At 36.9% G+C, this 12590-nt stretch overlaps 1 protein-coding gene across 1 annotated transcript in view; it reads left to right on the forward strand.

Moving 5' to 3' along the window:
• The window catches only part of FAF1 (Fas associated factor 1), a 152658-nt gene that overhangs the window by 110782 nt on the left and 29286 nt on the right, over positions 1–12590 (forward strand). Inside the window, exons 13-14 of the mRNA XM_008640751.2 lie at positions 1071–1225; positions 10102–10238. Of these exons, the coding sequence (XP_008638973.2) occupies positions 1071–1225; positions 10102–10238 (292 nt within the window). The remainder of the gene's footprint in view (positions 1–1070; positions 1226–10101; positions 10239–12590) is intronic.

Here is a 12590-nt window from a genome sequence, read left to right on the forward strand (position 1 = left end):
ATTTATATGGGTATGGGGGAATGGAAAGCTGTAATTTTCTAAATTACATTTCTAACTCATTGAATGCCAGTAGCAGAATCATAATCCTTAGCTAGCTCATAGTCTCCCTGTATTTTTGCAGCCTGCTTTCTATAGTTGCATGCACACAGACTTGCTTTCCAAAAGGTGGTCTGAGATTTTCATGGGAACACACCTGCTGGCAGCTCAAATTTTACTTGATAGGGTTCTAGAAGAACAGCACAGAATGTTTTGCTTCAAGAGACCATAGACACGATCTCAATGTGTAGTGATAGAATTGTTGAGATTGGAAAAAACTTCAAAGACATCGAGTCCAGCCATTAACCCAGTGCCACCGTGCCCACCACTAACCCATGTCCCCAGGTGCCACATGCACACCTTTGAACACTCCCAGGGATGGTGATTCCACCCCTTTCCTGGGCAGATTGTTCCAATGCCTGGCCACCTTTTCAGTGAGGTGAGGTGAGGTGTGGGCTCCCCACGTCATTTGGCTGGATGGAGAGCTGGCAGAACATCTGGCATATTGAGCTACAGCATTTGGGTGTGTAGGCAGCTGTGTTGTTACTTACCCGTTAGCCTCTTTGTTTCACTATAGAGGTGGTGATAGCAATGCACTATCATTTTTTTCAGGTTGTTTATAACTTTTTTGTGGCAGATGCTGTCCTATCAAGAGGTGTGTTCCTTGCTCAGGGAAATGTTCCACATGTTATTTTTATTAGGCAGCAAGCTAAAAAACTTCACTCATTTCTTACGTCTGTTAATAAGGTTTTTGTTTTTCATTCATTTCTTGTTCTTTTCATGTTCTAATATGTAATATACTGTATTTGAGTACTCAAAATATTAGGAAGCGTCAAGAATACTTAAAAATTTGCAGGGATGGACCATTTGACTTGAAATCTGCTGGCTATTTTTTGTGTGTGCACGTTGAGATACTTGTCACCCTTGATAAACCCCATCCTTGGTACTAACGCACAGACCTGCAGCAGCAGCAGCTTTAAATTGCTAAGTAGCCTGAGGAACTTTTCACTCATCTCTTGTCATGTCTTTTCCAGAGAAAGCTTCTTGCTATCTACCTCCACCATGATGAAAGTGTACTAACCAACGTCTTCTGCTCACAAATGCTTTGTGCTGAATCTATTGTCTCCTACCTGAGTCAGAACTTCATAACCTGGGCTTGGGACATGACAAAAGAAGCAAACAGAGCAAGGTAAGACTCTGGACTCTGAGTGAGCAGCTTTTCTCAAGGAAGGCCCTTATCTCTGGCTATCAAATCTTTTGGTGCTTAGTATCTATTTGGGCTTAAATTTCATGCTCATTCTCAGCTGATCAGTGAACTTGTGCTGGCTGACATTCATTGACAATTGGACTGGCCTTGTGTTCATCACAAAGTGACTTCTTATTCCTATGCAGGAAAAAATAGTTGAAGAAATTATTTCCTTTTTTTTTTTTTAGTTTATTTTCAAACATAATTCTATATTCAAACATGTGCCTTCACAGTTTTGCATTGCAGTGCCATTATATTACATGACATTAATTGTGTGTATGTTGGTGTAAATGCATGAGAGCTGTCTGGGGTAATAACTATTGTTGTTAATGAAAATTTTATTTAAAAAATAACATACATGTGATAAATTAGTATTAAGAACAGATTATGCAAAAAGTTAAATGCTTGCAATTCATATGAACATTTTTGAACTACAGTTTTCTTACAGAGCGTTTCTTTGGGAATGTTCAGATGTTTTGGTTTTAATATAATAAAGGTATTAATATAATAAAATCTGTCTTATGTCTTAGGTCATAATTTTGCTGATGAGTAAAGAAATTAAAACTGTAGATTCCACCTCCTTCTGCATCTTCGGTAGATTACCAACAAATTTTCTTAGTGTTATGCTAAGGCCTCTCTCTTCAGCTGTTTATCAGTTGATCATGATCTACTGAAAAGAATTATTTAAATTAGTAGTATTATTGCTGCATTTAGAAATTAGGCTTGTTTGGTTCTCTAACTTGGACCTTATTTCATAGCCTTTATTTACCCAAAAGATGACTGATAAAGTCTTACCAGGATAACATCTTATGTATGTCACTGTAATTCCAGTTATTCTAACTTTTGACTGAAAAATGCAACAGTCATTTGGCCTGGAATAAGGTTGACACTTCTTTACACAATTCCAGTGATTATTGAACAATGAAAATTATACATTTATGTTTCTTTCTCTTGTGGATTATTAGAATAGAGCATTTGTGCTTTTCTAGTCTTCACTATGTAAATTATAGTTAACATTTCTTTACTGAAGTGGCCTTGGAAAATGGAACAATCTCTTTTTTTAATGCACTTTTTAAATGACACTTGTGTTTCTCAGGAATTCCTCACTTGACCTTCTGCATTTTGTCATTGGAGGGATCAGCAGCAATGTTTCTAGTTTAAGTTATTCTAGAGAAGTGTAAAAGGTTATGGAAAAAAGCAGTTGTGAAAACAGATTAAAAGTTTCTAAAAAAGAAAAAAGTAAGAGAGGAAAAAGAAGCATCTAGGTTCTTTCATGGGACCAAATACATAGATTGGAAAGTTGCTTAAGTCTTTTGGTGTTGCTATTCATGGGCAGTAAGGAGCCTCCTCCTTTTCTTTTATCCCACAAGTTGGTGGAGAAGGAAACACTATTTCTAAACCATCTGTAGTGGCTAAGTTCAGTTGACTACCTGCTGTTCTATTGTCTGCTTTTCTATTTAATTCTCTAGTTTCTTTTATTTTACAATGACAAAAAATTGCAGTGTAGTTTCTTTTGAAAAACTGTGTTTGAGGGGTTTTTTTATGACTGACGATCAACAGCCATGTAATTGCTTTGTTGTGTTTTACTAAAGAAATCTATTAAGTAGCACAACTTTGATACACTAGTAATAAGAGTTTGCAGGTTACGCAGACACCTGTGGTGACCAAAGCGACAGAAGCTGCTTGTTAGAAAGAGCCTGTACAGCTGTGTCCTATTAACTCCTTATGACACTTCTTAAAACACAAAATAAAGGGCTTGTTTAAGGCTTTATAGCTGCTCTCAATGAACTTAGTCACTGATTGTGCTGGACGATAGGGTTTTTAAGCCTTCATTTTTTTGCTTTCTGTTAACAACAACAAAGCAACTGTCATATTAACAGTGAGGTCAAAAAATAGTGAGGGGTAAACAAGGCACGCTGGTTCGACGTAGAATAATTTCTCAGTTGTGTTTGGTGTCACATCCTGCTCCTTAGACTGTGATTTCTTCAGAGGGGGCATGATGCTTCCTTCTCCCTTTGCAAAGTGCCAGTGCACTGTGGGCATTCCCATAAATAAATACTCAGCCCCTCTGTTCAATCACTACCCTTCATGTGACACAGTGACAGTGGTCTTGGGAGCCCATTCTCTTCTGTATCCCTATGAACACAGTTAAATGTAACTTTTTATTTGAATGGTGAGAAGACAACAGCAGCAACAGGAGGAACTGGGTTTTGCCTGCTGTTGTAGCCCAAGAGTAACTCGTTTGTACTCTTAAAATTGCATTGTAAAAATGCTGGAAAAGCCAGGGTGAGACTGCAGAGGAATCAGGCCCACTTGATTTACAGCAGTCAACAGGGACACCTCAGTGTCAGTAGTAAAAGACATGGTTTCAGTACTGTAGAATGACATGAGTAAATTGAAACAGATAAAAAGACCTTCCTTGTATAAGCCAAAAAATCTGACTGTTCTGATCTACAGATGTCATTCTATTCCAAAATCAGTTCTAATAATTGTTTCCATTTTTCTCATTAATGAAATGGGGGTCCATCCTGAACACTGTCGAACAAAACCAGCTCCAAGATTTTGTCGTTTTCCCCAGTTTTTAATGTGTTTGTTGGCTGACACTGATACAGGAATGTGCTTTAAAACCTACATTACTGTACAATAGCATGCTTCTTCTGAAGTCTCTCAATCTTCAATATCCATTCCAACAGATTGAAGAGAGTCTGTAGGTAGGAGTAAAATGCTGTGTGAGCACTGAGTGCCTGCCAGCAGTAATGCAAGAGCATCAGCATTACAACTTTGGGAGTCAGATACTAAAAAATTCTTTTCTGCAGCCACCCAGGACTGTCACTTTGTCAAAATGAAGGAGAAGTCTAGTTAATACAGTTGAGGGGAAGTTTTTTGGCTTCCATGGGTTTTAATTGCCTCTGACATCAGGTTTGCTGTGAAGGGAGCAGTTACTTTGAGTAAGTTCTGTGATTATGAATTTTTTCATTAATCATAATAAAATTACAGTAAAGAGAAAATAAAATAAGTAGCCTTCATTTAGGAAAATAATGTGGTGCTTTTATAATACTGTTAAGGAACATATATGAAATCTTTATCTCCTATAGTTTAGACTTCAGCTTAGTGAGCAACTCTTTGAAATATTCTTGTGATCTGTTCCTCATCAAAGGAGGAAAAAGGCCACAAAGCTACACATATATCTCTAACTTTAGCTCTTGTTATATTCCACTCAATTTGAGGTGAATCGTGAGCTTAAAAATCACTGTTTCCTTTCAACTGCTTGCAGTGGGGATTGCTACCTTGCCCCTTCAGACAGCAGAAGTGTGGGGAGAGGTATCAGGGCAGTGGCAGTGGGGTTTGACTGCAGTGGTGCTGGCAATTCTGGCCCTACTGTTTGGTCCAAGCTCGCAGCTGCTTTGGGCCATCACTTGGGCTGAGCAAGTCCTCAGGTTTCCAGAGGGATTCCGGGATAAATAAGTGGGAGAGCCAGACATGAACAGCTCTAGTTCTGGTACTTTTTGACTTCAAAGAGTTGAATCAATACCATTGTTTTAATATAATTATGTGCATAAGAGTTGTATATATTTATGCAAACACATGCCTGCCCGATTTTGTTAATTCATTAATACGCATTAATATATTTGTATCCAGGAAAGATGTATAGTGATATATACATACACATGCACACATACCTTATCTTGGTACTCAGCATTTACAAACATAGATCATGCATAGTATTAAGAGCTTTCCAGCACACATCGTGTTTGCCAAGCAAAACGAAGCCAAAACCATAAGACAGTGACCCAAAAATCTGTAGCAGCTTTTTAGCTTTTGATATCATTGCCCTTGGGCACCGTATTTCAAGGTGCTGCCAGCTTTGCTCTGATGACAGGTACTTGTTAGTTTTAATGTTCAAATGATGGTTTTTCACTTTGCTTAAGCTTAGGAAAGAGTTAATTTGCTAAAGTGCTTCTCAGCAGCAGGTTGTCTTCACCTGCAATTTCCGTCATCAAGTAATTAGCCATATTCACAGTTGCTGACCCTTAATTCTAACCTACTGAATGATGCATGCCTGGATGAAGACCAGTTGACCATATTACTCCAGCTCCCCAATCCCATTTGATCCTTCAGCAAATATATTGCAGGTGTGGGGTCTGTGAGAGCAGGAGGAGGTGAGTTAATTTCTCACTGCCTCTTCAGGAGTGACCACAGATTCTGCATATGTTGCTTGCAAAACTGTTGGATGTGTTCTTTAGGCACTAAATCCTTGACAGGTTTCACAGAGCAGTGTGAAAGCGTTTTCTATTGTATTCTGCAATTTTTTATTTAATTTACTTTAATAGCAATACAGTGCCAGTCAATAAAAACAGGTCAGAAGTCTAATTAATGTTTTAAAAATAAAGGTTCTCAAACACCAGGCGAGTTCGTCATTTTCTGTATGGTTTGTTTGGAGGAGGAAGAGGAGAGAAGGTGAGGAGGGAACCCTTCTGTTCCATGATTACATCCCACCCGCTCATTTTCTCCTTTTCTCCTTTGCTTTTGATTTTAGTGGCGGTCTTAACAGAATGTCAAGATCAATTTGCAGCATGGTTTAACTCAAGGTTTGCATTCTGCCAGCAGCAATTGTCCTAACGAACAATGCCGTGTGTTCTTGTAACTTCAGAAGCTTTTAGAAGGCTCATGGCAAGGGCAGCATCTAATGACTTTATTAGTGTAGGGTTTCAAAATGGGCTCGGTAATTGTTCGCATCTCTTTGTCATTTAGTCATAATTACTGCACAGTATTGTTCAGGGTTGCACTTGTGAATAGTTTCCTAATAGCACTGAAACGAAGAAAAAAAAGGAAAAGGATAAAAGGTGATTGTCTCTTTAGATGGAGAACAAAACAGCCTGTATATAGATGATGGTTAAACTGTTTATTATACACCCACCAGAAAAGGTAAGATATCCCTGCTTAAATATTTATGTGCTTCAAGGTAATTTCATGTTAGTAATCTAAAAATGTCCAGATTTGGAAAGCTAAAAATCAGCAGAGAATGCATTTTGAGCTGGTTGTGATTAGAAAGATAGGGATGTCTATAATATCCAACTATAAATAGAAAGCAGCCTCTCTGATGTTATCAAGGTTTTCAGTGCATCGGTTTATATGCCTTTAGCAATGTTTTAAGGTCATTTGAGAAAAATAGTTATTAAACCCAAGGAATTAATTAAACTGATAGATTTGTAAGCATATGTTTTAAGTCCCCACTAGAAAACCAAGTCTCAAAGAATGTTCTATCCCACTGTACTCAAACTACAACCTAGTTGATTAAGCTTGTTGAACAGAAAAGGTGAAAAATTCAACTTTTTTGTGTCCTGTGCAAAAGACGTGAAGGCAGAAAAACAGGTGGTCAGGACAGATTCATTGGACTGTTTTGGGGAAGGATCTGATTGTATTCTCTTACTTCTTGGTTCTTCTGCTGTATTTGTGCAATCTTTCCTCCAGTTTGGAGACTCTCATTGACCTTACAGAATTGTATTTTACTTGTCAGGATGATTCTTGTGAAGATTAATCTGAATTCTCTGACTTCCAATGTGCTTGTAGCTTCTCCCACTTTACCAACATCTGTAAAGTAACTGAACACACTCTCTGTTTTTATCGAGGCTATTATTAAGTCTGTATATTAAATCTACCTGTGTCAAGCCTTGGATATTCCTTAGGAAATCATACAGGACGTGATATATCATACAGGTGATGATGCAAATGCATCTTGTGTGTTCCATTCTTTGTGCAGTGTTCTAGCAAGGGCTCAAGGTATATTTTATTTATGCTTTCACCAGTGATTTTGTCTGATGTCCAAGGATGGCGTAATGGATTTCTAGACTGCTGTATTTTAGTCTGAACAAGGTTATGAAGTATTTATCTGATCTGTTTGAACCTTTCAGGATGGGAATCAGATCTTCCATGTTTTAGGAAGAGATAGATGACCCACTCATGTAGGCTTTACTCTAGTGTGAAGAAGAAGTGCATAAAACCATTCTTTTTAGCATCTGAATCTGATGTTTAGTATGTGGATCCTGAAGATGATACCCATATAATTTGATCTAGGCTGCTTTCTGCATCTTTAAAACATGCCTTGTTTCTGTTGCTGCTTGTGTTTGAGTCAGCAGTTACGACCCTACCAGTGTAGGTAAGGCAATAACTCTGTATCATGGAGACCAAACTTACTCTAATATGCCTATTCAGGACCTCAGCTTTTACTCTTTAAAAAATGTAAATACCTAATAGAAAAATGTTATTTTTACATTAACATTTTAATGAGTCTTATGTTGACTTTGCACATTATATAATTACTATTAAAAAGAATCAGATATCTTGCATATTTAATATTCATAATTGTTTTCTTCATGCTCAACAAAGAAGTTACTTTTTTTCCAAACCCATTTGTGAAATGTTAAAGTCTCTTTAAGGTTGGCTTTGGGAATTATCTGGTCATATCTGGAGAAGAGTTGTTCCTCATTCCTCCCCCAAGAAAGTCTGTGGCATTCACACCAGTGTTGGCATGAGCTGCTCTTGTCACTGGTACATGAGCGAGCTGAGCAGATTGTGACAGCAGCAGAGGAAGGGAGCTGGTTGGTAAGAGCAGGACAGATGGCACCAGTGGCTGTAAGAAGTGACACCAAGAAGAAAAAAACCACTATGAGGGGAGATGTTGGCATCTGGCATCTGTTCTGCTGCTACTCAACCAGGAAAGTGTGTGTGCCCTTACAGCAGCCTGGCACAATGTGTCATCTGAAGCCAGGGAGATGAAGCCTGATTCCAGCCTGGATTATAGAGGACCCCAAGGTGTCATAACCTCTTAGGTTCTATGTAGTCAGCCAGAAGTCCTGCATATAAAAATTCATCTCCCAGAAAAAAGTTATAAAATCTTCTCAACACACTTAAATACTTACTCCATTCAGAATTCTCTGCATGAAAAACCTATACCTATAAAAGCATATTTTGGGACTGAGTTATTGGTTGACAAAATACAAAATAGATTTTTAAAAAAAAATTAACAAACCAACACCTTTGACCAGTACAACTAATACTGTAGGAGTCTCTTTACTTTTGTTCCTTCTAGCATTATTCTCTACAGCACTTCTTCACCTCCAGTTAAATATTTTGTTTTTCTGAGAAACTTGAGCACTTTTCTTCTGTGGTGTGTTGAAGGCTGTTAAACAGTTTTAATACACAAGTCTCAGGAATTCAGTTCAATTGTCCACTGTCTTTATTGCTTCCAGGAGTCAAACCTTGAACTCACATACATAATTTTGCTAAGGAGGATCACCAGTGACTTCTGTGAGGCCAACATTTCACTTACCTGTTCCCACCTTGACAGGAAAACATCAAAAGCTGTTATTTATCTGAAGAGTTGAAATGTCCAGACTTTACAGACACTATTTTATCCTGACCAGATGTTAGGTCTCTGTCGCTGTTTCTGACGCAGCAGAGTTTGTTCAGCTTTTTTGATGTCTTCTTTGTGTGTGATTGTTCCGAGTTGCAAAATACAGAGAATCAAGGAGTAACACTTATGGCTTTGAAATGCTTGCCACCCCCACCCATTGCCTTCCATCCAACTACAGCCAAAGACAGATCCTCTCTGAGGAGAGCTGTTTTAGTACTTCAGGTGCCTTGAATAAGCCCAATGCTCTACTTGTCAGGCTTATCCATTTTTAGCCATTTTATTGGAAACAATATATATTGATCTAAAAAATTACAATTTTGAATCTTTTCAGTATCTTTGAGAAGAAATTACTTGGAGCACTTGACATTTTAATGTAGGTTGTCTTTTCAAATAGATTTGGCTTTTAATGCATGTGACAACGGGACTTTGCTCTTCAGTTAGAGCATACATTTCATAGTAGTTGTTACCTAAAATATTATCATAAGGCATAAGAAAACACACGATTTAAGTTGCCTTTCATGAACATAATTAAGAATTAATAAGCCTGTACCAGTGGCTAGTCCTTAGAATTTCCACTGTTTTGCCTTTTGTGACCCGTGTTATTAAAAGTCCATTATTTTTACAGACTTTATTAAATTGGATCTTATTAAAGCATTCTATATTTGCATTTGGTCTTTCATAATTCATTATTATTATGACATTTACTTTTTACCATCAGATCTGAAAACATATCATAAGCTACCCTTTTCTCTTGAAAGAAATGCTAATTTCAAACAGTCCTTTAATGGAAGAGAAAAGCTTTATCAGTTTTTTCATTTATTCAAGATCGTGTTAAGAATACTAATGTTAGACTTCTGTATGCTAATATCTAAGAGCTTTTTTTGGTCAAAAGCTTAGAATTATTGTTTTTTAGATCACACTGCTAAGTATGTCACTGGCAGGGCACTAGTACAAAAGAAAATAAAATTCTGAAGTACCATGTTTTAATTCTGTGACTGATGAAACCAATTTCTTGGTCTTTCATTATTAAATTATGTTTTTGCATGAAATTTACTATTTTTATACTTCCATGTTTATTAGATTGTGGCTCTACTTAGTGTCTCTTTAGAAGTTTTGAACAATCGATTTAGCGTGATTATTTTGGGGGGTAGTTTTGAATTATAGTCTTCATGTAGTGTAGCAGGAAATGGAATTCTCCATCAAATAAATCACTGTCTCAAGCAGTTGTTAATTGTTTTAATTTAGACAACCTGGAACCTATAATATTTATAAATATATTGTAATAATTTAGTAATAAAAAAGAGTTAAAGAGCTCAGTTAAACTGCTGAATTTAGCATAATTGTTTTATAAAACTTAACTTCAAAAACTCCTCTACAATGTTGACTATTTTTTTTCCCCCACAAGGTTTCTGACGATGTGCACTAGACATTTTGGGAGTGTTGTAGCCCAAACAATTCGAACTCAGAAGACAGACCAGTTTCCACTTTTCCTTATTATTATGGGAAAACGATCATCTAACGAAGTGTTGAATGTTATACAAGGTACAGTTCTTTATATTAAAAGTATTCCTTATGTGAGTATTGAAACTGTCACAAGAGATCTTTGCTAACTGTTTCTCTTTTAAGATGTCCAGAACATGAATTTATTGCACAAAACACACTTTCAGTGGCCAGGCTATAATTATCTACTACTCATAAATGTACTAATTAGCATGGTGTTAGAGATTGGAGTTGCCATGACTGTAGTAGAATTATAGTTTTTCTTTTTTTTTTAAAGTGGAAGCTTAATTTCCTAAATAAGGAGCTACACTTAGTTTTCCAAATTTATATCCAGATACATTCCTGATTTCCAAAAGATTTTGGCTGCACTTTTTGCATAGTGCCAGAATGCATTTGGTTCTTTGTGTGTAATTCCTTGTTAATACCTGGGCTGCTGTTGCTAGCATTTGGCCATGAGTTGCTTTTTCAGACCTGCCTGCAGCATTGAGACCCCCACATCAGATCAGGATTTAAGTTCCTAATATAATCTCACATAGATGAAGCTTTCTGACTTACATGAGCAGTTCTTTCTGGTGTAACCATTCCTCTGATTTCATTGACAGCAAGATGACTTAGAAGTGGAGTGTTGCCCTTTGACTGCTGTTCTCAGTAACTTTTCAAATTAGAGCACATCAAAGAATGGCTGCCTCTCATTTCTTCTGCTTTCTCCACAAGTTTGCCTTCCTGACACTGTGTCCTCATTTTTTTATTGCTTATATCTAGCAATCTTTATTGTAATCTCCTTATTTTCCTGAGGAAACTCAGCCTCAGGAAGTGCTGGCTTTGCAGACAGGCATTAGTGTTTCTCTCTGCATCTGGGATGAATAATTTTCTTGAGGAATCTGCAGTATTCCTTCCTGTAGACAAAGTGGTTCATTTTTGCATGGATTTTATCTCCTCAGTGCAAAGTACAGCACAACACTAATTCATTGTATGAATGCCTGTAACTTATAAAACTTATTTCATAGGAATAATCTTATAAATAGCTTGGTTTTCTGACTTTGCAGTACAGTTCAGAACCTTTGCCATCCCACTGAAGTCAGTGGTGCTACTGACTTAAATTACTTAACTGCTTTAGCAACAATTCAGTCATAATACAATGCATCTTTATATTACAAAAGAATCCAGATTGTTTAATTGCCTTTATTATGTTTTAATGATTTGTCAGGTTTTCTGCACTCCTTTGCATTAAACTAAAACGATCACCTATTGTAGCCTTACTTAAATTTATCCTTTAACAAAAATCAAACAATCTCTGCTTGTTATTCTCCCAGGAATGGGGACACTGGTATCTTTTAACAATACTGCCCCAAATGAATGGTAGTCTCTGAAGTCCTACGTGTTGTAGCATGTGGGATAACATTTTCTGCTAAGGTAGCAAATGTTAGAAGTGGGAACAATGAGGGCCTTTCAGGGCTGGGCGAGAAGGCATGTTGACAGAAGAGATACAACCATATAGAAACCTAAGACCCCAGTGGCATTTATTGAAATGCAGGCTGTCTAAGTTTGCTTTTGATTTTAATTTTTTTCCTGGGGTTGGAAACTATGGGGACAGTCTTGTTTTCTTTAGTGGTACTTGTTCTGCTAGGGTTCAACAGCTGTTTAGGCTGGCAGATGTTAAGACTTTATAGTTTTTGACCATTTCTCATGGTTTAAAACCTTTAAACGACTATGACAAGTGGCTTTAATGGATAGTCTAGTCTTCAGTTTAGAAAGAGAAACCAAAGAATGCATCTTAGTAGGAAATAAAAGTAATCTTTCAGTCTTTTTGAAGGCTGGAGGCATGCTGGAAGGAAAACATGGAGAGGTATCTGTTTTCCTATGTATGTGTTCTATTTCATGATATACATGTGGATGGTATAATTTCCTACTTCATTAGCTTTGCAAGATTTTTGAGAAGTAAATAGACTGAAGAAAATATAGTATTTGAAATTTTATTACTAGGTATACCCAAATATAATGTGCACACAGATCCATTCAGTCATTGTATTCTGGGGTTTCCATTCTTTTAAACCAATCCACTTGGCTGCTGCTGCCAATATCCTACCTTTTGTTGCCTTACTAAGCAATTGCTTCAGTCTCCCTGGGAATTCTAAAACTGTAAAATCAATTTCACATAAGAGAATCCCACATCTACTACATTTCCTTTAACATCAGTGACTAAATGACAAAATAGAGTTAATTTATGCAAGCACAAAAGCAATTGGTCAGATTTGCACCACCTGAAATATTAACCTATGATCAACATTTGTAAAAATAATTTCGAGTTTTCAGTAAAAAGCTGAACTGAAAGCATTCTACTGAGATATTTGCATTTTCTACTCTTGTCTTTTTTTTTTTTTTTTTTTAATTCTG

This window comes from Corvus brachyrhynchos, unplaced genomic scaffold (assembly GCF_000691975.1).
Source record: "Corvus brachyrhynchos isolate BGI_N302 unplaced genomic scaffold, ASM69197v1 scaffold48, whole genome shotgun sequence".
Classification (NCBI taxonomy): domain Eukaryota; kingdom Metazoa; phylum Chordata; class Aves; order Passeriformes; family Corvidae; genus Corvus; species Corvus brachyrhynchos.